The 26,330-nt window shown below is 43.6% G+C and overlaps 1 protein-coding gene across 1 annotated transcript; it reads right to left on the minus strand.

Moving 5' to 3' along the window:
* Positions 1–3,615: 3,615 nt before the first annotated feature.
* kif3ca (kinesin family member 3Ca) lies at positions 3,616–24,636 on the minus strand. The gene is made up of 8 exons (XM_076037561.1): positions 22,388–24,636; positions 12,213–12,314; positions 11,938–12,060; positions 8,524–8,642; positions 7,505–7,621; positions 7,126–7,234; positions 6,308–6,453; positions 3,616–5,765 (listed from the first exon to the last, which is right to left on the minus strand). The coding sequence occupies exons 1-8, from the start codon at positions 23,783–23,785 to the stop codon at positions 5,678–5,680; spliced, it is 2,202 nt and encodes a 733-aa protein (XP_075893676.1). The 5' UTR covers positions 23,786–24,636; the 3' UTR covers positions 3,616–5,677.
* Between the last annotated feature and the right edge of the window lie 1,694 nt (positions 24,637–26,330).

Raw genomic sequence — 26,330 nt, forward strand, 5'->3', positions numbered from 1 at the left:
GTATGAAATGGCAATATCACAAACTTCAAGTTATTCTAACATTTTAGGGGTCATAAACATAAGCTGCAGGGGATAAATGGAAGCAGATGATTATGTGTAGCCAGCCCTGAAGGCAACATCTAAAATTCCTACCACCAATAGATTAAACTTTAGTCTGAAGGGACTCTTCTCATTAGCTTTGAGGATTAAACTTCGTTTTTAACATGTAGCAAACTTTATTGAGCATATTCATAGAGCGTGTCAACACAGTTCGGAACACAGTCCTTGGCTTTATATTTGACCCACAGACATGCATTCATTTATAATTTAAATTGCAGTCTGCGTGAAATCCACACTTCCAACTGTGCCTGAGTGTAACCACGCTGTTAAAGCCTGAATCGCATTATTGTACAACAGAAAATGGTAGTAAAACAATTGGACAACATTGGCTTGCCGCTGTTCCAGCAGTGTGTGAACGAATCAAAAAATACTTTAAATTTTTTATTAACGACTAAAAAAAAATAATAAATGAACTATTCATTATTTTACTATAATTAAACTTTGTTTGTTTAAAGTCACTCCATTTTAAAATTAAAAAGGAGAGGATGATGGTTACCAAAACAGGAGATGCATTATCCTTTTTCAACACCAGAGGGAAGCACCTGCCAGAGTGTACTAATGTAGAACTGCTGGCTTTATTTTACTCTTTCTCAAAAAGCGGCGTGGCGAAGTGATGCATTAAGTTGGGTCAACCGGTAATACTGTCAATAGTTATGTGAACTCATAGCACACATTTTTGATCACATTATTGACATCTAAGTTTTGCCTGATATTGATCCTGATAAAACAATATAATTAGTCAATGCCTAATATCATGAGTGAAGTAATTAATGAAAAAACTAAACAATATCGGACATTTTAAAAGGCTGACTGTCTTAACTGAGTAAATAAAAATCTAAGTGGCACCTATATGTTGAACAAGGAGTAGGCCAATACAGATGATTGTTTTTTTTTAAAATACAGACTAACTACATGTATATATTAAGAACTACACTCTGGATTTTACCAGAACAAACACGAAAACAATAAATGAGGGTAGAATGATGGCAGTGGAAATATGAACAAGAGCAAATATGTGGCTTTAAGAGCACTGCTTATTCTACAGAGAGAAGGCAGATTCAGCCAATGGGAGATTAGAATAATAGCCAGAGGGAAAATAGAGACAGATATTAAAAAGGAAATGTAACGCTGAAGCTAATGGGAATTAATTAATGCGTCGGATCAATGTGAAGTAAAACGAGGTCAAAACACATCGCTGGCTGTGTTCAAAGTCAGTGTGCAGCTCTGTGCTCTGATTTTCTTTTCCCACCACGTTGTAATTTCCTGATTGCACAACGTGACATTGACACAGCTCGGCCTTCCTTGTGTTTCAGTTGGAGTATCCTTGAAATCACACATCCACATCCAATCCTACAAAAGCTGCCGTCTGGTCATAAAATATTAAATACGGACTGGGAGATCGTGCGCCTGTGTCGTTAATCTTGATTCATTTGGTGAGAGGCTCCATCCTCCGAGGAAAGACTGTAACGACCTGTGAGTACCCAGGCGAACGTGCACAAGAGAGCGAAATGAAGGTTGATGTAAAGTCACGTCAAGAGCTAACTTACTTACTTACGCCTATCACCCCTTCTGGGGACCTCCAGAGCTCTCGACCACTGGCTTTCTTCTCAATCTCCGACCAGCCGTATCCCATCGTCTTGGTGTCTGCCAGGAGATCTCTCCGCCAGGTATCTTTGGGCCGGCCTCTATAGTCCTCCTCCCTTGTGGGTCCCAGGTTAGAGCCTGTCTGGCGATGTTGACTCCTGGTTTCCGAAGTGTGTGTCCTACCCACTTCCATCTTCTTCGTCCTATTTCATCCATGGCTTTTGTTTGGTACGTCCTCATCCACAAATCAGCGTTCTTCAGAGATCTTGCCTGCTCAGTGGATCTTCAGGATCTTCAGGAGGTTTGGACTTTACCAATTGTGCTTTTCAGTATCTTCCAGGTCTCGGCTCCATAGAACGGGACAGATTTTACGTTGGATTTGAAGATTCTTATTTTGGTGACTTCCTTTATCTCTCTGGAGGGCCAGATGTTTTTGAGCACAGCAAAAGGAGTGGATATCCCCAACAAACCTTACAACGTCTAGAGCTGCTTTAAAAAAAAAAGAAAAAAGAAGCTATTTATGGGCAAATTGAACAACATTGAGATTCAGGAGATTATCATTATTTGTTTTTGCACCAATTCCTCATTTCCTGATGAGGGTGGAATGTTTACAAGGAAGCGATACATCGAATCTTTCCTCATGTGGGATAGTTTCTTTGCCTGACACCAGCAACACAATTGGAACATAGGCAGGTTAACAAGCAGACGCCTGTGACATACGCTTTATTAGATTTTTTTTTCTTCTTTCGTCAGTCAGACATGAGCTCACTTCATTATGTTACATACATACATACATAGATGTGAAACCCACCAGCCCAATCCCCCCCCCCCCCATCCCCCTCTGTACAAATCCCAACAGTTTACTAGCAGGTTGCCATGGAAACAGGCTCAGCGGGGCCCATCCTCCTCCTCCTCAGTCGATCCCTCCCCTCTCCGAGTGTCTTTGCTCCCCTGCATCCAATCTTCATCCCCTCCCCTCCCCCCCTCGCCGCCAACTTCCGCCGGCATCCTCCCTCGTCCCCCACCCACACTCTCAGTCAGTCAGTCACGCACACACACAAAAACCCAAATACGCACACACACACGATCGTGTCGTCGAGTATTGATCAATACTTCACGCTTGTGACACATGCGCGAAGTATAGTTTTTTTTCTTTTTTTTACCGACTCGCACGACAAAGATGCTCACACGTGACAAATGTCGCCTTGATAGCAACGTTCACGGCTGCTAATTTTATCCACCAGACCGGCTTTCTTCTCCAAAGTGACTAATCCCGCTCACGTTGGCCGCGCTTTCAAGATGGTTATTCATGAACAAATTGAGGCAGCGGGGACAGATGCTGAATGCAAAGGGGGTTGGGGGGGAGGGGGGGGGGTGTTGGTGGAGAATGTCATTCAACAGCAAAACCCAATGCAAGCAGACTTCTCGCTTTTGGTGGAAAAGAAAATCACTATTTGCTTTGAAAGTATTTCCCAGCTTGAATAAATTTGCAATTGTATGTACACTTTCCTCAACAGACGCTCAACCCACTTAATATTCTATTTTTTCAATATTAATAATATTCAATGGCAAAAAAAAAAGGGCCTTTTCAGGCTCTCTAGTTTGAAAATTTATACACATCCTGGTAACTTAACAACACATCCATAGTGAGAATGTTAACGGAGGATAGATTTTAAAAAAGCAGACAGGTAGAACAACAAATACCTCCATCTCTATAGAGGGAATGTTTCATCTGTTTTCTTTTTGAAGATATTTTGACGTCTTATTGGTCTTTATAAAAATGAATTTAACTGCGGCTTTATTGCAATTTTGACTTCATATGAAAGTAAAAATCACACTGATGTTTTAGTTTCCAACATTAATTTGTACGCTGTGTGTGGCAACACAACGTGCCGAGAGACTGAAAACTGCTAGCAAACCTCTGCCCCGCGGTAAAAAGACAACCGCCACCCAGTTGCGGCAGATGTACCGGTGGGTTCGCTGCAACCGGATCGGTTGGCATCAATAATGTAGTGATAATTAGCCAGCGTGACCCCCCACTGTCTGCTCCTCTTAACCTCCAGCGGCAGGTAATGAACCCAGTGACACCGCACGACAAACACAAAAAGGAAGAGCGTCCTCCTAAGACGAGCCACCGTGACGAGCCGTTGCACTTCAGCGCCAGAGGGAAATAGAACCAGAGCTCAACTGCTGCTGCACTGTCGCCGCAACCTGGATGTTTAAAGCGAGTGCCATCATTATAACACAAAGTGCATCTAAAAAAAAACAACAACAATCCTAATCTGATAATTAGAGTGCACTTTTAAACTAGAACCATACACATGAGCAAAATTTAGCATTGGGGATTTTTTTTTTTTGGGGGGGGGGGGGTCGGGGGGGTTGTCAGGGGTGGCCATATGAAACATTCAATGTGGAAAGAGTAATACTGTATACTAGGTCAATGCCAAGTTTGGGTTCATATCTTTACATTTCGGTGGATCCGGCCCAATTTCCCTCCGACTCTGAAGAAATCAAAGAAGGGGAAGTGGTACAGTGCGGGTCAGTGTTTCTCAACCTCTTTTGAGCCACGGTACATTTCTTTTTTTTTTTTACATTAAAAAATCCTATGTCACACCACCAACCAAATATATTATAAAATTGCACTTTTTTTTAGCCTAATAATGACAATATAGTCTCTTCATTTATTTACACTCACTCAATGCTAAACTTGGGCCAGGTTAGATGCACACGGCTGATATCCTGGGAGGAATTGAAGAAAAAAACATTCCCTTTAAAGCAGTCAGTTTAAATTGGAATGTTATATGAAATTGGATAACTTCCCAAGACACACCTGACCATTATCTCACGGGGCAGTACAATGTGGCAAGACACAGTGGTTGAAAAACACTGGTGCAGGTCATAGTTTGCTTTTAAAATTGTTTTTTGAAGGTCCAATGTGTCAAATTTTAAAGAACGCCTGGTATTTAAGGAAGCCCACCTGACAGCGCGGGCTTCCTTAAAGTATATTCTATGTATATTATACATATGAGAGCGGTTCTAAGGGTAGGAAAACCAAATTGCTTTTATTGTACTGCCAGTCTGCACTTTTATTCATGTATTTATGGGTATTATATTCAGCTTTTACTAATGTATAAATCATAAATCAGGCCGGATATTACACACTGGACTTTTATAATGGCTTCTGAACTGCAATGAATCCTAATGGCCACACGTGCTCCCCCAGCAGAAAGGAAGGCAGAGTTCCATTACAACTGTGACAAAGCCTGCGTGTTTTTACTTCCGATGATCATTTTCAATGGAGACGGTGCGACGGGCGAGGGAGTGAAAACGACACGAGACGAGAGGTGAGCCACAGGTCATCATTCAGGACCGCCACTAACGACACTGCACCTCCTCCGCTCACATTCAAAAACAGCGTACACGGAAGTCGACCCTCGCGCGTCTGACACAGACAGCGTAGCTCCAACCTGCCCCACCCCTGAAGTTCAAATACATTAATATGATACAAAGATATTTACAGACAATTCCATACTCAGCGAGGTTTCAGTCGTATCCACGTCGGTCACAATTAAAAACAGACAGGCAATTGTAGCTGGATGTACACAGGTAACACACACACGCACACGCACACGCACACGCACACACACACACACACACACACACACACACACACACACACACAGGAGTCGTCGAGGAAGATCCAGGGTCTTGCAGCCGCGAACATGCAAAGACAAACAGGTTCTTTACATCAGTAGACCGGGAGAAAAAAAAAGACTGAGTCATTGTGTTTTTCCTTGAAAGAAGTCTTTCACTCCTCACGTCGGCGGAGCAAAGGTGGTGCTTTGTGTTTCCAAAAAACTGAAAACCGTCACTGTGAGGTCACTGGCTGAAAAAGAGATGGAAAAAAACGAAGAAAAAAAAACAGAAGAGGAGGAAATAAAATAAATAAACATTTTTTTTTAAAGAAAAAGAGCAACTCCCCTCCATTAAAGCTTCACTGCGCTGCCATGGGTGCGGCAGCGTGACACGCCGCCAGGGAAACGTTGGAAGAAGAGGAAGGGATGGATTTAGGATTCTGGCACCTGCAACAGAACACAACACGCTATTATAGTACTGCAATAATGACTAAATGGATCGTAAACATTATAACATCGTAAATAGCTTCACAGTGTGTAAATGAGGGGTGTAGCTAATGCTAAACAATCCCATTTAGGGACATTTTAATAGCAAGTCATTGACTTGAGTTAGAAACAGTCCACAAAACAAATCTGATGGTCATCACAGAATGATAAAACTCATTGTATTGTTTTATTTCTTGACTGCAGGCAACATGAATGATTATATTTGTGCAGTGGAACTTTTAAACTTTTCTAAACGTTTCATCTGAACGCATCAATTTACCTACAGACTTAAATAGGATAAAAATGAAAACGCAATTTTGTTCTTTTATTTGCACAGTTCTCTCTAATTTGCACAAAAGCTATACACCCCTGATGAAAAATGTCCATCTAATGTCCACAATTGAGTGAGCTGTTTCTACGTTTTTGCCCTTGCGTGATAAAGCAGTAGCAGGCGATCATGTGACGGTGCAGGCCGCGGTTACGAAGGTGTCGAGCGGCCTCACCAGGACTGAGACTTGCGGACGCCCCTGCTCTTTGTGGGCGAGCTGTCCACAGAGTGACTTTGGTTTGGCTCTGCCTCTGCTGAGCGCTCCAGTAAAGCAGTGTTTGGTGGACTCATGTCCAGCTCCAGGAACATGATGTTTTCAGCCTGCAAACACACACACACACACACATATAATAAACTGTATATATGGATATATCTTATTTTATCTATTTCTCTTTGATTTGGTGTCAGTAATTTTACAAATCAACCAATAAATGGGAATGAAACATTAAATTATGAAGATATTTGTCGTTCCTGTACTGAATCCCAGACAGTGATATTTTTTTTTACATTGTTAGCATTAAGCGGATTACTCTTCTAATCTGCAGACATTGACGCTCGCCTTTCCGTTGTTACGTTTGAACATCCCATTCAGAACCACCGTGCTCACACACACACACACACACACACACACACACACACATTGAGATGTTGCAAGGATGATGAAATAATAAAAAATAAATAATTTACAAATCATCACCATGGCGATTTTTTGCATCTATTTATCCATAAACCCGACCACGATGGAACATCATTGACTCTTCTGGTCCTGTTTGCATTTTTATTAGCATGAATAATAATATTAGGCCAGTAATGTCTTTGCCCGGATGTTTGTTAGAAATTCCCGCTTTGAAGCGAAGAACAGAGAATTTAACAAGAAGAAAACGTGATTAGCATGAGGCCGATTAGTCCTTTCATCTCCAAATGTTTACTTCTGCGCCGTCCATTCGGGGGAAAAAAAGCTCCTTTTGCATAATTACACACACATAAACTTACCCTGTATCTGGATTGAGCCCCCATCGCTATGGCAACCCGTGCGTACTGGCTGATGGGTCGCTTGTATCCGACCGCAGACGTCGGCCTTTTCTGCATCTGCAGTGATTTACTGTGGTGCGGGAGACCAAAGAGGGGCTGAAACCCTAAAATGCGTCTTGTGCACATTGAGACTAAATACATAGGATAGGAAGTACGTAGATACACAATGCTATTTTTACCTATTGTTGACAACACAAAAAACAGTGTATAGGCCTATGAAAGATTCTTGTGTTTTAACAGCGGAGGTCAAAAGAGTTCAAAACATCACAAACTGACTCCCTAAAATAATTTCTGAGGCTCATTATTTCTACCTGATGGCTGGGGAAAAAAAGGCACTGACCTTTCAGCAGGAACCAGAGGTTGAAACTTCCACTGATCCTCCTCAGGGTCAAAGGTCAGTCTGTTCATGATCTTGTTTTTCTCCTCTGGTGGAATGAAGTTCTCAATGATGAGGTACCTGCACGAACACAACACACATTTAAAGTTGGGTCAGAAGGTCCCAAACTACAATTTACCAAGCAGCAAACTTAGCCTTCCGCTTGATTTTATCTTCTTGCTAAAAAAAAAAAAAAGAGAAGGTTGCTTTTCTCTTTCAGACGTTGGAAAGGGAACAAAAATGAGGCGGCCACAAGGTCGCAAGGAATGAACCACTGGTTGGAGATGTGCTCTTTGTGACATCACCATGGACCATACAGTATTGTATTCAAGAGTTGCTTCAGTAAATCCACTCACATCGCAGTACAGATTGGATAAACTTAAATATTTCATCTGTTCATCTTAATGCGCTTCTTGAATGCGCTGATATTTCTTCAAAGGTTAATGGACTAATATTTGGAAATTTTGAAGAAGGAACAGCGACATCAAGTGGTTACACTTTAGATTCCAGCGTCTTTTGCCCACCCTCCCCCTTCGGAGCTTGCCAGTGAACTACAGTGCGCAACCAAAATTGGATACCTCGTCCACTTTCTTCTTTGTTGGTTTATTTGAAGACGCAGGCAGTCACCCTAATTATGAAACACGCTGTCAGGTGGGCTGGATTGTCCACACCAGGCTTCCTTAGAAGTATGGTGGTGCAAGATGGCAGCTAACTGGGAGTAAGACCCTTGATCTATGTATATTCTTATTTATATGAAAACCACTCTAAGGATAGGAAAACCAATTGACTTTTATTGTACTGCCATTATACACAATTATTACTGTATGCATATTGAGCTTTAACCAACATGATAATCATGAATCAATCCAAGTATCACACATTGGGCCTTTGAGGCGTGCATCCAAGTGAGCGACCCGTTTGCGAAACCATGCCGACTCATTTTGCCCATTACATTACGCCGACCGGATGTAGGCTCCACTCACTTGAACTTGAGCTCCCGGGTGAGCTCATTCTGAGTTTGCTCCAGCTCCTGCCGGCTCCTCACGTGCTCGTCGTTCACGTCCTGGATCTCGGCTTTGATGCACTGGAGCTTGGCGTACAGCTACGAGGAGGGAAAAAAAAGAGACGGAGAGAGAGCGAGAGAGAGAGAGGGAGGGAGGGAAAGAGAGAGAGAGAGTGAAAGGGTGGGTGAAGAGAGCTGTCGCTGTCGAACTGGTCGGCTCCATGGCAACAGCACTGGAGGCACTGGCGTCTAGAGAGATGGGCGGCCAATAGGCACACGGCAACGCGGGAGCGCTCTCTCTCTCTCTCTCTCCTGCTCATTCCAACTCTTTCATCCCTCATCCCTCGAAACTGCTGTATTCTTTACTAGCCGACTGCACAGATTCTGAACAAGTGGGCCAATCCTGAGCTAGACTGGCGTGACGGTGCATTACTTAAAACTTATGAGGCAGCAGCCCAGTTTTCACCAATCATATGGTACGATAAAAAAAAAAACACAATTGTTTGTTTACACTTTGTTGTTGATGTGCTCATGTGTTTAGTTCTTCCACGAAGGCACGTGGAAGGATGAGAGCGTGCGCGCTCTACTTTACTTTTCAGGAGGGACCTTAAAGCGTTGGTTCAGAATTTTGGACGTAGAATCTCATTTCCAAGTTAGCCAGTGGAGTCCATTACAACAAATTTCATCCTGTCCTTTTTAGTTCAGCAGGGGTTCGCTGGTGCTAGGCTAATGCAGGTCAACGGTTTCTGTTTGCCTGCCAAATAAAAATAATGGTACCCGCGCCACAGAAACGTAAATATACCTCTTGCAGTTGGTAGTAGACTGATATTACCTAGACTACCGGCTAGTAGTATATTTACCTACCGCTGAAGCAGAGTAGAGTTCACAAAAGTAAAGCTAACTAGTCGAAATAAAGACTATTCCCTCAAGATGCAATGCCATGCAAGGGTAGTTTTATTGCTAAAATTGTTCTATGAACACAGACATTTAAATCAACAGTCTGGTATGGTAATCTATTTGCCTCAGCTGTACTGTGGAGTAGGTACGATTGTTTTTATTGGCAGGCTTGTAGAAACCAATGACTTGCGCTAGCCTAGCACACCTAGCAAACCCTGCTAATCAACAGAAGGGGGAAAGAAGGAATGGATGAAACGTGTTGATACGGCCTCCGTTGATAAACAGCACACTGGCAAACTTGGACAGTCGGTCCAAAATTCTGAAACACCCCTTTAAATGGAATCATGACTGAGAGGACCAACATATCAGCCTTGACTGAAATGTTGTCTTTGTATCATGGACAAAAATATTGTGTGCTGTGACTGTTATTCCCCTATAGTAGTTGTGATTATAGATTCTTTTAATGTTGTCTATCGCGACTCATCCCGACATTATTCCACGTACTAAACAGGAGAACGCTTTAGTTCAGACGTTGTTGATCAAGGCCAATAGGCCTAGGCCTCTGAGGGAGATCTTTCTCTCCTGTTAAAGGGATTATCACTTTTTCCTCTCCACCTGTAGTACCGATCATTTGCATTATACTGCCGCAGTCTCTGTGTGTCTCCAGCAGGTGATGACCACGACGCCCGGAGCTGGAGAGTGCGGCCCTGGGAGTGTTGGTGCCATCGCTTCGACTTTGCCACCAGGATCAGGACGAGGACTGGATTTCATGGCAGATCATGGACCATTATGGACTCTTGCCCTCCCAAACATAAACAAGCGCATCCACTTATACACATATTTTAATTATTCATTCTTATATATCTGCATCTACTGTTTATTGTGAGAGCTTTAACCCTGCAACTCACTCTGGCCTGTCAGCCACTCTGGCTACTTCTATCTCTCTCTCTGTCTCTCTCTCTCTCTACAATTTTTGTATTTCCTTCTCAACCCAACTGGTCATAGGCAGACAACGGCCCTCTGGAGTCTGGATCTGCTCTAGGTTTCTTCCCTTAGGGGAGTTTTTCCTGGCCACCGTCGCACTGGGGGCCCAGTTGGTTCCTTTTTCTCTGATTGTACAAAGCGTGTTGAGAGGGTTTTGGATGTGATTTAGCACTGTACAAATAAAAGTTGATTGATTGATTGATTGATCAAGTTTCCCATTTTTTCTTGCAAAACAGTGTCAGTGGAAACCCAAATCAGAGGCTGACCTCTTAATTAACCGCGTATGACTTCAAGGGTTTGTCTTTGTCGGCAAAGATGCCGCTGCGCCATGCAGTTAGGGGACAGAGGATGCCACTCGTGCCGTTTCAAAGGCATCAACGTTGGACTTTTTTTGTTAAGCACTTGTCCGCATTGAAGGTTAAGTGTGTAATATTTGAAGATTTTGAAGAAGAAACAGCGACATCAAGTGGTTACATTTTGAATTGCAGCGTCTTTCACTCCCCCCCTTCCTGAGCTTGCCAGTGAGCTACAGTGGCCAGCGCACCCAAACCTGGATACTTCGTCCTTCTTCTATTCTATTGGTTTATTTGAAAACACAAGCATTCACCGTAATTACAAAACACGCTTCCACACCAGGCTTCCTTAGAAATATGGCAGTGCAGAAACGGCAGCGTGGGAGTGGGGGCAAGAGCCTTGCTCTATGTATATAGGTTTGTGTGTACACACACACACACACACACACACACATATACATATATATATATATATATATATATATATATATATATAAATACATATATATATGAAAAACCGTTCCAAGAGTAGGAAAACAAAATTGCTTATATTGTACTGCGATTATACACTTTTTATTAATGCATTTATGGACAGTATATTGAGCATTCACCAATATGAAAATCATAAATCAGGCCATCAGGCCAAATATTACACACTGAACCTTTAATGCAGCAATGCTGTTCTGGGTTAGTCCTGCTCATGGTGCAGCAGGCCGGTGGTGAAAGTGGCAGGTAGGAACGGGGGGGGGTTGATAGGTTTTGGGATGTTGTTTCATGGTTTTGTGTGTTTGAAAGGTTCTGGCAGCGGGTTACTGTGAAGCCACTGGGAATTTTTGACAAGGCTAGGGAACAAAAAAAATACTGAGGAGGTTAGGGTGATATGATGTAGGAGGTTAAAAAAAAAAGAAGGTGACCAATGTCCAGGGCAGCGGACGGGACGGCAGGACAAACCTTCAGGTACTGAGATTTACGGAGTACGTGTCCAAAGCAGGGAGAACATTAGAATCCAGGTCAGAGGTCACAAGGGTAGAAAGGGATATATTGAAGTTAGGAACAAAATATTGAAAATTTGTCTGTCTGTAAAAACAATATCATGTCTTCCACATGTACGTTTCTTTTTGGTTTCCTTTTATCTCAGTAATGTTTAGAACCTCACAACTCACCAGCGAATCTCTGACGGACCCAGCAGGTTATTTTTGAGGCCTTTCAAGGCTGCTCACCTTCTTGAGCTTCTTGGTCTTGGCCTCCACCTCCTGTTGCAGGGAGGTGAACGTGTCCCTCAGCTCCAGAGTCTCTTCGTCCTGGGCCATCATCTGCTGTTGGATCTCCCTCTCGTTGCGCGTCTGAAAGCAGTTTGGCGTGAATTCAGCAATTCAAGCGAACTGATGGGGTCGTCTGCGGCTCCTTTGCTTTTTATTCATTGCACGTTATAGGTGTAACAGAAGCATGAAGGTATTGCTGGTTAGAAGGCGCTGTGGGAAAAAAACAGGTCTACCTGCTCAGCAATCTCTGTCCTCTTCATCTCCAACATCTTCTGCTGTTCATTGGTGTGGTCGATGATGTTCTTTCCGCCAACCAACAGCTTGCTCTCCATCGCCTGACAAAACAAAAGGGGAGTGGATTGTTTTTTTTAAGAAGAAAAATATGACTTTCCTGTATCAGCAGCAGCCCTCTTAGACAAATATAAAATCCTGCAAAAGAGGCGAACAACATTTTTCACTATTAGTGACTGGGGGAAAATATAACATAATCAACAGAATGTTGATTTGACTTCACATACTGCATTTCCTCTTCGACATGTTGAAGAATCTCCAGAAGTTTCAGAACATGTAACGTTTGGCCCATTACTTAAGGCAACTACTTATATCTAAACTGCCCGTACAGCAACAAACCTCTTGGATATTGATTATTTTCAACCTGTCATTTAATTGTATCTTTAAATCAATAGTCTAGTTTCATAGCAATCCTTCAGGCCTTCACTTAAAATAAAAAGATTTCTATGACTATTTCATTCTTAATCTATTTATCAGCATGTCTTTGCATTTTTTGTGAAAATGCTCAACCTAATTCTTAAATCAACGCACTTTTGATTTTATAAGCAACTATGAAGGCTTTTGTGTCATAAAAAATTGTTTTTATTTAGTGAGCCTTAAAGGAGCGGTAGGGATCTCTGAGGTCACCCTCGGTCACCATGCTGAACAGTTCAACGTGTGTGAGCTGCAGTCAGCAGTGCAGACGTGCTGCTGATGAGGCATGTGAGCTGGAGCTGCGCAGCTTAACCTCCTCTTTATGACAACATGCACCAGCAAGCTGAGCTCGGCGGAAATGTAACAACGTCTCAGACTTCAATTGTGAATCACATTCAAAGAAAACCAGGCCAGTATCTGAAGTTGGACGTCTGATATCTGAGGTCAGTTTTAGAGCAGAATTAGAGATCTGTAGAACTTGAGAGTTCATGCAATTTGATTTGTCCAATCTCTAAATGCTCAGCTGAGGAAAACCTATAAAGTTTTACATAATCTCAAAGATTATCATGAAATTATTGCAGAAAACTTGAACTTTCCCTCGGAAGGTACTGCAAGAAACTGCACTTGTATACTTAAGAATGCAATACATCACAAATGCTTGGCCTGTCCAAAAGATTTTTTCCATCACTGCACATTTCAAACAAAGTCAAAGTCACAATAATAATATTTTCTTTACAGAAAATTCATCACAACACTGTATGTGCCTGAACTCAGACAAAGACTCGCTGTACAATGAATGACGGTCATTTTTGATCTGCGATTATAGCGGAGACCACAGCGATGTCATCTGTGTCAAAGGTGACCTGCACACAAAGCTGGATGGAAAGACAGGAAACATGATATGAAGAGCGATGAAAGAATTGAGGAAAAAAAAAAAGGCAGCAGGTGAAAAGAGACAAAAGGGGCCCGGCAAAGGGCAAACAGAGGCCACGGCAATTCCGTACGGAAAAAAAACATTCCAGCCTGTGACTTAACACAAAAAGGACAGTGTGCGTGTGTGTGTGCGTCCACTGTGCCGAGCCTATACATTCTTTATTACACGAACAAAAACACATAGTGGGACTCATGCTGGATACAGTGCAGTCCTTCAGAGGATGCGTCTGCCGCAGGTCTTTACAGAAAGACCCTTTGTTTCCAGCTGTCTTTGTATTCCATGTGTGTGTGTGTGTGTGTGTGTGTGTGTGTGTGTGTGTGTGTGTATGTGTGCGACTGGTCGTTTTGCTGCTCTTTGTGCTCTGTCTTTTTCTTTGAGCATCATTAAAAGGCTGATTCATGTCAGAGGTTTATTTCCCCCCCCTCTGCCTCCCTCAAATGCCGGTTCGACATAAATTCTTTACGTGTAGGCATTTGTAACACTCCACACACCCCCCTCCCCCCTCCCCTTTTTCTTTTTTTTTCCATTGGAGTTCTTCTCCGCCGCTCACACTGTGCCATTATCTAGCCTGGAACTTGTTTAATCGTGTTTCATGAATGATGAATCTCTGCGGGTTCGCCTAACGGTGCCAGGACCCGATGTTACGTTCCGCTCGCAACACCCAATTACATTTTATTTCATTTGGCACACTTTCTGCCTCTCCGCTTCATTTCAGTCGGATTCAAAACAAATTGGCTTTTTTCTTTCATCCCGACATGATGGAAATCTTTCTCCTCTGATGACAAAGTCCTTGTTATGATGGGGAAAACACTTGCTGCCAATATTTCTATCCGGTATGAAATCTATTGGTCCTTCTGTGCAGCACGAGGAGGAGGACACCCATCTTTGACGCAATACGCAGGGGGAAAGAAAAGTTCAAACGTTCTAAATAAAACTCAACAAAAGCCAGTCAAGAAATTTGCTACACATGCACTTCTACATTTAGACCTGTCATAATATCTATATAGCTCTATTGTATCAAAAACAATTACACAACCGCAAACCATACCAGTCTGAGAAGGTCCTTTCATCACAGGATGGAATAAATTACTATTGACCTTTTATGATTAATAAAACCTTTACATTCAACCTTTTATTTTGAATATAAATAACACAGACTGTTTGCTTGCTGACGTTGAAGGACTTGGAATTGTTTTTGCACAGGATCACATGCATGATAGGTTCCTCATGACTAATGTCTGAATGTCCACGAGGAAATAAATGGTTGCTATTTATGAGTATTCATTTTTAGAAAAAGGTTGACCCCGGCAGAGGGCTGGGAAATAAAATATATGGTCACTTATTTGATGTTACTGATTAGCAGCCAAAGAGAAAACTTATGTGAAAATCTTTGGAGTTTTAATGTACATCCATGAGGATGAAAATCAATTAGACCTAAAAATTCTGCTTTTACAGTCACTTGTCTTCAGGGCAAAAAGTGCTGTTTTAGCAGGATTTAGTTTAAACTTCTGAACATCTGGGAAAATCCGCAGAGGTAACGGTGAAAAAAATAGGACAGGAGGACCCAGATAATGCGCGTGACTTTCTGTCACATGAAAGTCGTTTTCTGCAGGCAGACGCCTCCACAGAATCACAAACACAAACACGCTAACATTCATTCATTCATTCATTCATTTTCCATACCCACTTCTTCCTGAGATCAGGGTCACGGGGGTCTGCTGGAGCCTATCCCAGCTGTAACACGCTAACAATGAATGATAAACCTGTCGTCGTACTTTTTTGGAAGAAAAACATTTCGATGATCCAGATCCAAGGAAAATCCAAGGAAATGTTTCTTTTTCCAATCCACGGCAAAAATATATTCTTCAAATTCAAAACATTCGCAACATTCTTGTTTATTGTTACGACTGAAGCAGTATTATTATGGCAATAATCCCACAGATTAATGGCTGTTGTAATTATAGGACGGTAAGTTTGCTCAAGATTGACAAACACAAAAGCTCAGACGCTTGAGAGACGAACAAAACGTCTTCCTGCTTGGCTCGTCGCATGTGCGTGCCAGCCCGCACAGCTGTGTGTGCACGTACCGTCTGCGCGCAAGTGCCTGCTTGAATTCATCAGGCCGCGACGGATCAGATTTCCTGATGGGAAAAGTGAGGAGAGGGTGGGAGGGGGGGGGACCCTGAAAGTTATGTTGAGCTGGCTCCTCTGCATCAGCCACCCAATCACAGCGCGACCTGGGCCTTGCCGTGAGCAACCGGGTCGTAAATACGAGGCGACGACGGTGACGCCGGAGCGCGCGGCACGGACGGACGGCTCATCCGGGAGGAGAGGGAGGACAGGAGGGGGAGTGAAAAGGACAGGAGACGCTGAGCGTCAGTGACGGAGAGGGGGGTGGAGCCGCGAAGGTCAGACCTTCTCTGGGAATCTGTTTCACGTCGGTCAATACGGAAACCACTTTAGACGGGAAACCTAAAGCCCGAAACCTCATTAGCATCCGTCCGCTGAATGTCAGTGACCTGCCGCATCTGCAAAAGACGCAACCCTGTTATCCTGAAACATTTCCTGTCGTCCCCTGCTAGGATGCCGCAACAACGTATGTGCTACTTTGTTTGCAGTATAAAGCCAAAATGTACGATTTCCTTTGTGTTTACGAAATAAAACTACAGCTGAAGGTGAAGCACCAGAAAAAACAACATTATAGGTTAAGTGTGTAATATTTGGAGATTTTGAAGAAGAAACAGCGACATCAAGTGATTACATTTTAGATTGCAGCGTCTTTCACTCTTCCCCCTCCCAAACTTGCCAGTGGACTACAGTGGCCTGCGCACCCAAACCTGGATACCTCATCCACCTTCTTCTTCGTTGGTTTATGTGAAGACATAAGAACAGTCACCCTCATTACAAAACGTGTTGTGAGGCGGACGGAATTGTCCACACCAGGCTTCCTTAGAAGTATGGCGGTGCAAGATGGCAGCTAACTGGGAGCAAGATCCTTGATCTATGAATATTCCTATATACAAATACTGTAAGATCCATTCTCAGGGGAGAAAATTACTGTTGTTGTACTGCATTTAAGCCCTTTTTTATTAATGTGTTTATGGGATGTTTCTTAAAACTTTTACCAATTTACAATCGTATAATCGTACAATCATAAATCAATCCAAATTTTACACACTGGGCCTTTAAAGAGACCGTGGACGGATTAACAACAATGACACAAATACATCGGGGTATACGAGGGATGTTCTGGTTCTATTCATTATCACTTTATTCTATTTTATCTAAAAAGTGATCCTGTGATTGCAAATTTATCAACACACGCACATGCGCAGACATCCTCTCGGCCACATGTTAGGTTGACTCATCAATATTTCAGTGATGCGGCCTTCCACGCTGAGCACTCTATGTTGGTTAGCGCACGCACGCACACAGACCCCCATTCTCTCCTACCACCTCTGATTAGACAGGAAGGCAGCTATATAAACAGGAAAGCGCCATTGCGTCTATAAAGCCTGTGTGCTTGAGCGTGTGTGTGTGTGTGTGACACCACGGGGCTCACGTCTACGGTATATATTGCACAAAGTCGATACCATAGCCGAGTCTGTCTGAGTTTTTTTGCGCCGCTCTGACTGAATTTCCTCAGGTATAAAAACGAACATGGCTGCTGTTGTCCGTGCGGGCCAGGCGCACTTCAGCTGGCAGGATGTGGGAAAGACCTTAATGCAGAGTCGATCTCCGCTTCCTCCCAAAAACAAAGGGCGGCACACACAGGAAGAAAAAAAAAAAAATCACGGGTGGAAAAAAATGACTACCCCTCCCCACCATCACCACCACCACCAGGACTTCCAACCCCGTGTTTGTTTACTCTCAAAACTGATGATATCAGGCGTCTCGTGTTAAGAGCAAAAGTTTGGTTTTCTGTAAAATAAAACAACAAAAAAAAAAACAACTGGACTGCCATTTACCATTGTATTATCTGTTTAAGCCAATTGCATTTGGACAGCCGGTGTGGAACTTTGCTGTTCTCGTAGTTTACGGTTTACAGTTATGTTGTGAGGAACACGTATGGGAAGGTCCACTTTTTTTTATTTGTCCACTTATTTTCTGTGTCAGTCTGGGGACCGCATATGATGACAGAATGAAGAAATGGACGAGCAAACGACGAGAGGGTGAGCAGGATGGGAGAAAAAAGTCAGAGGGGGAGTCGTAGAAGAGGGAGACGTTGCAGTTGTGACCCAGAAAAAAAGCGGATCTAAGAATAGTCCGATGGAGGGACGGACACAGCAGCCTCCTAGAGAGGGAACCAGAAGAAACTGGCTGCTGGCAGGAGAATGATTGAAAATACTGCTTCCAAAGACATAATAGAAGAGATGGGGCTGGTAAAAAAAAAGAAAAGAAAAGAAAAGAAAAGAAAAGAAGGCCAAATAGAACTGGTTACCGGGCCATCATCAAAGCACGGTCTCTTCAGTAAGCTTTGGAATCCATGCCATTTCCATGGCATTGCCCTTCTTCTTTTTTGACAGGTGGGCCACAATGGGTTCTAAAATTTGACAGAGGGGGGCCGGAGCAGGAGCAGATGGATGGAGTGTTTTGGAGAGCCATCTCATAGGAGAGAAAATATATATATATATATATATATATATATATATATATATATAGTGTGCTTTAATGCCAATTGAAAATTAACAAAAGCATTACAACAAAATATGTGTCTGAAGCCCCACGGTATATAGATCTTTATTGAAATGACTCTTAAACGCTATTTTATTACTTTCTTACTAATAATATAATTTATTCAAGTTCGACAGGCCAGATTAAAAAGTTAAACGGGCTGCATATGGCCCCCGGGATGTAGTTTGCCCATGCCTGATCTAACCCTGTCCTCTGAGTCTGAACTAGAATTGAATCATTTATTGTCATGTCAACATTGTCACCAACATTACATGTGGAAATCAGCTTTAGGCAGCCCCACATGACAGCAATGTCTGTACACTCAACTAACCTAACCTTCACTTTCCCCACATCCACATCTCTTCACTTTGCCTCCAGGCCTCCTGCATGGTAGTTCCAACCTCTACCAACCTTCTACTGATATATTCAGCATAATGCTCATGTCCAAACCATCTCAGTGGGGCGTCTCTGGCTTTATCTCCAGAACATCTAACGCAGGCTGCCGCACGCTCTGGTGGACTCATTCCCGATCCTGTCCATCCTGGCCTCTAATCTCTGCTGCCTCCAGCTCTGCCTCCTGTCCGTCTCTAACCCAGACAGCATCGCAGCTCTCGCTACCGTTCAAAACACTCAAAAAATGTTTTGGGACTCCTTCCTTTGCTGCGTAACTCTTAAATATTTATGTATTTATGGAGAGTATGTTAAGCTTTTACTAGTATAAAAATCATAAATCAAGCCAAATTTTACACACTGGATGATTCTTTTTTTTTAACTAACCACACCAGGCCCTCCATTAACAACCCAGTTTCACTTAAAAGCACTTCAAGAGCACAGGCATGGTCCCTGAAACTGATAGATCAGCGGCACGCCGAAGTTAACCAAATCTGAACGACCCAATTCACACATTTGTCTAAAAGATCACGAAAAAGTGACTAAATTCATTTTTTTTTTCAAAGCCAGTTGCACCAGCTAGCCACAGGTTGAGGCCTCCAGTTGTTGCGAGTGGCGGCGTGATCACCATCACTGCAACGGTCTGCAGCATTTTTTAAGTAACAGTCGCTAATGCCCCACGTGAATAAATGAAATGAATAAATAAATCTTTTCCACCGAGAAAAAAAAATGTCAATGCAGCATCTACGCTAATCATCAGTCATTATTCACAGCGAGCAGTGGCATGTCCATCAACTTCATGAACAGATGGAGCGCTGCACCTTGAAGCCAACGGCACCCTGCAGGAGCACCCTGCAGGAGCACCAGCTGACCTAGCATACTTTCACAGGGCTGGCCAGTGACCCACTTCCGCTGTGTGGGTGTGTCTGTGGATGAGAGGGACGAGCGACGGGTGGGAGGACGATGTTTCTGAGCTTGTTCCTTTCGAGCTCACTTCCTCCGTGTTTACATGTTTTCCATTGGTTGTCTGAGCTGCAAGAGCAGAAGAGTCTGTAGGTCTTTAAGAGCGAGTGGAGTGATTTGGTCAGCTTTGGTCAATCGGACCGGAACTTTTGCTCAAATTATCTGATTTCAAAACGTTTCTTATCATGAACCGGAACACTCTTGGAGTTATGGCCAATGCATCAAAACAGGAAATGGTTATTGCCCACATTATCTCGGCCCCTCGAGGGCATGGAGGAATTCTGTTGATGCTCAGCGATGACATCACCAGAAACCAATCTACGTCTTGCCATGCGGACATGGATCCAAATGGTTTAGAGCGAGATTGCGCTGCCTTGCTAGTGCTGTGGAGGACAAGGCCAGGCTTAGAAATGTGAGATTCCCCACAAAGGAACTCGCATGAATGCAGGACATACATCAGCTGTGTCATGGGACTTTCCCAAAGCTCAGCGTAAGCTCGGGAAGACGCAGGGCCACATCCTACAGGCAACACACGCTGGTTTTAACAATCTAGTTTAACTTAGTACAACTGCTTCTTCCAAAGGTGGAGGGATCTGGTTAATTACCATTATTTAATGTAAATGTAAATCGTAAAATAACAATGTGCAAAACTTCAGGTTCTTTCAGACAAAAATACAAAATATTGCTATAAAATTGACTTTAGCGCAATGTTATGGACTGTGGTATTCACTATCATCATGACCAACCCTCCATAGATTGAAGGAATTCACCATATTATGGCCAGAAATCATCAATTTGTCCTCTTGACAACAGCTCCGAGCTAGAGAGCTTCGGATAAACAGTGAAACCACAATCCATCCAGTGTGTTAAGACGAAACTGTGACCAGAGTGAGAAAATCTCTGCCCTTCTCCTACACAGTCTGTAGCTCACATTACGCACCGCTGAATGCTTTGAGCTCACAACTCGGATCTGGTGTATTGTTAGAGTCAGCCTCTGTGTTATGAGGAGGGGGTTCACATGTGCATAACATCAGCAAACAGGGAGAAAAAAAAAAGAGAATATTAAGCTTTTTTCTCCGGGGGACAAAGCTCAGTTTGTCCTTCCTATGACAGTGAAAATATCTCCTTCCTCCTCTCATTTCATCACTGTGGGGCTCAGAAAGCTGATCTGCCTGTGACTCTTGCTGGATGGTCCATGCTGTAGCTATGGAATTATAGACTGTAGTCGCTCGGTCATTCTGCATGGGCGACTTATTGACTGAATACGCCCATGAGTCAGAACAAGTAATTAATTCATATCTGACTCAGCCTTTGAGTTCAGCCAGTCTGTGTTAGTGGGTTTTTTGGAAAAGGGCAAAGGGAGCTCTAAAATGCAAAGGTAGCAGAATCTCTGCACATTGGACCCACTTTGCCTGCCACTGATCATGCTACGCTAGCTGAAAAACAACTGTTTTTGTGAAATAGATAGTGGCATAAATTTGTAAAAGTTAGTGAGCTAGCCATACAAACTTCATGTTGCATTTCCTCAGTTGACATAGTGATGAGGCAACCACTCGTGTGTTAAAAGCCCTTCAGTTATTGTTGACCCAAAATTCATTTTAGGCAGAACATTGGGTGACAGTCCTAATATGTTTAATGCTCATATGAGCACACTGGCTAGAAGTAGCCAAATATATTAAAACATCGCATAAGCTCCCAATAATAGTTTTTTCAGAAAGATAATTGGCCAAGCCAAGAGTTTTGGGGTTTGGGGATTTGGGGCTGATAATTGAACCAATAACAGTAATAATATTGATTGAGCTCTTGCTGTTCAACGACTGCATCAGAGTCCAATCCAATCCTGAATCCAAGCAGTCTGGCCATGTGGTTTAAAATGTGCTAAGCATTATAGTCCACTTTTCATAAGGATTCAGATAGAAATGAAGGGCCAATTTTAACATAACAGATGTTCTGACAGCAACAGGATATTAAATTTTCCATATTTTTAGCTGCGTAGTCAAAAATGAGGATGTCTTGGGACGGTGACTGTCTGATGGAAAAATGATGCACTTCAGTGTAATGCACACAGAGCTGAAAACCAAGTATACAGAGATGACTGGAGTGTGATGTTGTTGGACTTCTCTTGGCCTGGCTACATGAAAACAAGAGTCTATTGTTACACAACCCGCTCAGGGGAAACTATGAGATGTGTTTGGGTCAGGTGTTGCATTCACTCTCCCAAGTCTCCCTGTTTTGTGCTCTTATCTGAGTTCCTCTTAAAGAAGGTTGTTTTTTGACCCAATAATATTTGTGTTTATACAAGGATTAATTCCAAATTCCGAGTATTTCATGCATCGCTGCCCCTCAAGTGGTTTAATAACTTAATAGTTGGTTTTTGTAGTCAGTCTTGTCCAGTAAACAAACAAACAAATGATATTGTGCTGCTAAATAATTAGTGCCCGCTAGGGCAGAGTACAGTTGTTAAACTGCCAAAGATAGCACAATGGTCTTGTAGGCCCTGTGTCTTTGATTACAAGGCTTTCGATTATGAGACCGATGGCATGATGATATTTCATACAACGGTACCACAGAACCCATTGTAGTGTAAAGATTACAAGGTTTAGGTATCTAGATATGAGCTGTTCATCAGATTACCACCGTAATAAACTCTTGGACTACTGATGACATGTATTTAATCTGATTACCTGGATTGCTGCAGAAATCTAGTGGTAAGCGACAGGGATTGCCGGTTCGAGTTCTTACCTTGTATTTGGCAGTCAGCTGCTCGGTGGCCTCCTGCTCCTTCCTCAGATCCCCCATCATCCTCTCCTTCTCCCCCAGGAGCCTCTGCTTCTCCTCGGCCAGCATGAACTGGTCCCCTCTGATGGCCTCCGTCTCCATCTCCAGCCGCACATAGTCATCGGCCTCCTCCTCCGTCTCCACCTCTTCTTCGGCGATCTCCTCCTCGCGCTCCGTCCCGTCGTCCCAGCCCTCGCCGTCCACCTGCTCCTTCTTCTGCTTGCTCCTCCACTTCCTGTGGTTGAGTTGAGCGCGGAGGCGGGCGATCTCCGTCTGGAACTCGCGCAGCAAGGCGTCCTTGGGGTCCTCATTGACCCTGGGCTGGTTCTGAATGTTCTTGGCCCGGTTGGCGTAGCGCAGGGTGGTGAGGGTCTCGTCGTAATGCTGCGACGCCGGGCCCAAGGTGGCGACCATGACGGTCTTTGCGTTGCCACCCAAAGAGTCCTGCAGCAGCCGGGTCAACTTGGAGTCCCGGTAGGGCACGTGGCTGCTGCGACCGTCGGCCAGGGACGAGATCACGTTGCCCAGTGCTGATAAGGAGAGATTGATCTTCGCAGCCTCTTTCAGACGCTCTCCTTGCACGCCCGTCTTGGCTTGACGCTCGCTTCCTGCCAAGTCCACCAGGTTGAGGCGTCCAACACGGATGTGCTTCCTCCCATCAGGCCCGGGCAGGCTGCACTCCACGGTGATCAGGAACAAGGCGTGGGAACGCGACGAGTGTTCGTTCATGTCCGTCGCCCCGACAGCTCTGGCCTGGTTGCCCATGTTCATCACCTCCTCGATCTCCTTGATGCTCTTGCAGACGCACGACGTGAGGTCGCGCACGTACACGCCAGTCTCCGGGCTCTCGCGGAGCTCCAGGGATCTGGCGGTGCCGTGTTTGGGATCCAAGAGATCCCGAATCTCCTCCAGGTAGATCTCCAGGTAGGACGCCCGGACCAGGTACTGTTTGTCGGACTGCGAGCGGGAGATGTGTGTGAAGATGTGGTCGAACGCATTGGGGATCACGCCTCTTTTCTCCGGGTCCATCCACGCGCCCTGCATGGTGTACGTCTTCCCAGTCCCCGTCTGGCCGTACGCAAAGATGGTGCCATTGAACCCTTCCAGGACCGAGTCTATGAGCGGCCTCACGCTCTCGTCGTACAGATCCCGCTGCTTGGAGCTCGAGTCATAGACGGCATCGAATGTGAATGTTTTCTGGGGCTCGGTGACCGGTGCCCGGGGGTTTCTGAGAATCACCTGTCCCAGCCGCAGGTCCATCTGCACGATGCCCCCCGCGGGCCCGTTGGACTGATCTCTCTGGTTCAAAGGGCGGCATCGAACAACCACCTTCACTGACTCGCTGCTCTTATTTTTAGACATGTCTGCCTTCTGCTTCTTCTTGCAATGGGGTACAATAGGATAGCTGTAATCATCTAAATCAACCGTAGAGCGTTACGTTGCCTTCTATCAGCCCCCCCTCTGCTGCCTATGAATTGTGTAACCATTGATTTTTATCCCCCCCCCCCCCTTTAACCATTAATAACGAATTCAGTATGACTTCAATATAACATTAAAAAAAAAAACAAGGCAAACAGCTATAATTGTGAATATCTATGAAAGCAAAAACAAATCTAGGAATGCCACTGGGTCTGAAGGCTAATTTCCTGTAATCGTCTGAAATATTGGCTTACAAATTAGCAGACGGTCGGCGGCTCTCGGCGTTGGGACGACGCTCCATTGCGATCCCGCTTCGCTTGGTGGTGGAAAAAAAATATATACAATGCAGGCAGAAAAACGGAACCGTCAACAAAAGCCGGTCATATCTTGATTTCTCCAAACCCGGGCGGACCGACAACACACCGCTGTCCGCATCTTCCCTTCGTCCGATCAATGATGCTGCGAGCCGGATTCACTCTGCTCTCGCCTCTCGGTGCCTGCGGGGGAGACGGAGCTCTCCGAAGCGGCACACACACACACACACACACACACACACACACACACACACACACACACACACACACACACACACGGAGTCAGTCATTCAACCACGACACCACACCCCACAACCACTGCGGAGCGCAACAAAGGACCATGGGAAATGTCGTTCCATGCTATCTTTCCATGGCATGCTAATCAGCGGACAATAGTCAGCAAAATCAGCTTTTTTTTGCAGTTGTGACTGGCAAAAACAGTTCAGCTGCAAGTATATTCTTGGTGTGTTGTTTACGAGTTTACATTCGAGACTGTCTTTTTATAATAATAATATTTTTTAAAAGAAAAACAACAAAAACAATTAGATACAGTAAGTTACATTTTATCAATGATTAGAGGATTTCGAAGTATTTTTTTTCGCACGTCAATTCACATCTAATTAGACTCTAAGGCAGAAAAAGGCGCATAAAGGGGGAAAATACCACAAATTATTAATGAACTGCTGAACCTATTTCACTCATGACACAACATTACCACCTGGTGGCGGGAGGGTGCAGTACATTGGCGAATAGTCAATGTCACCAAAGGTCAGGAGTTTTTGTGGGGGGTGCTACTGGAAGTTGGGTGTATTGTTTTTTGTTTTATTTTGTTTTATTTTGTTTCTAAAACATGGTAATTTCCCCAGGCGACTTACTTTGGCTGCATAAGAAACAAAGGGTAATGGACTACAGGAAGTACAACAGAACATAAAAACAGCTACACAAATCTATTTTGTGACTATTGAAGAAAATATTTACAGAGAAAACACACAAATCATGAAGGGGAAAGATTTTTTTTAATCTAAATTTGTGATATACGCCATCCATCTAAAGAGTACTTCTCAAAATAAACAACTCTCATTCACATATGGAAGAATAAATTATTTTGGTTAGCAGTTCTTGTTGCTTCGCCATACTCTGGTTTCCTCCTACAGTCTAACACCCGTGCAAACAGTTAATGGCAACTCTGAATTGTCAGTTGGTGTGAATGAGTACTTGTCCTTCTCATTGTGGTGGCCTTGCAGTGAACTGCCCACTTTTCCAGGGCGTACCATGTCCTCATCCTGAGCTAGCTGGGATAAGCTCCACCCCCACTCACCCCATGACCCTGTGGTGATAGAAGATTAATACATAGGTGAACACTGTTTAATTTGAAAATGAACATAATAAATGTACAAACATACTGAAGTTGTCAGTTACAATGGCAGTTAAGTGAAAACAAAAGCTAGTTTATGAAGGGCAAGTCGAAACTGGCATGACTATGGAATCTCCTAAAAAAAAAGAAAAAAAACAACTTTCCAACGTTCCCCCCTAATTTCTTCCTGTTTCAAACAGATACCGCCAGTCGTCATCCACAGAGAGGGCATAAGATCAAAATATGAATCTCCCACACATTTAAATCCAGGCATTGTTTCTGGCCACTTAGATTGGCCGCAGATTCGACGAATGACAAATGACCAACAGGATGTCTGCATTGTGGGGTGACTGCTAAAGTTTCCTGACGGAGAACTGAGAAAGAGACCCTTGTTGGAGTAAAATCCCCTGGGCTTGAGAGCTTCGGATGTCATATTTAAAATGTCATTTACACAAGAGGAAAAAACGACATCAGGGGGACATGGTAGTTCAAGGTGGAGTTTCTACTTAATCATAATTTGAAATACAAGGACAAAATACTGCAAAAATGACACCACATTATATTCATATTTCAATTTCTGTTACAGTTGACCTCTACTTTACCATTCACCACCACCTTCCCCATTTTGGTTTTATAGCTATGGACTTCATTTTATCATTTACCTTTCAACACTGAATGATGCGCGTTTTATCTGCAGTAGTCGCGATTACAATGGCACGTCTTATCATGTTATGATTCATGTGAAGTCATTACAATCCAGGTCATTTAGCGCAATCAAGATCAAATTATCAGACTAGCACAATTCAAAAGCTGTAAAAAA

Source organism: Nelusetta ayraudi, unplaced genomic scaffold (assembly GCF_046127955.1).
Source record: "Nelusetta ayraudi isolate G7.1 ecotype Tasmania unplaced genomic scaffold, CSIRO-AGI_Nayr_v1 ptg000052l, whole genome shotgun sequence".
In the NCBI taxonomy this organism is placed as follows: Eukaryota; Metazoa; Chordata; class Actinopteri; order Tetraodontiformes; family Monacanthidae; genus Nelusetta; species Nelusetta ayraudi.

Coding starts and splice junctions, on each gene's coding strand:
- kif3ca (XM_076037561.1), bottom strand. CDS start 23,785: ATGTCTAAAAATAAGAGCAGCGAGTCAGTGAAGGTGGTTGTTCGATGC. Junction 7,235..7,504: donor CCTCTGGTTCCTGCTGAAAG/GTCAGTGCCTTT, acceptor CCCGCACCACAG/TAAATCACTGCAGATGCAGA. Junction 6,454..7,125: donor GGGCTCAATCCAGATACAGG/GTAAGTTTATGT, acceptor GTGTGTTTGCAG/GCTGAAAACATCATGTTCCT.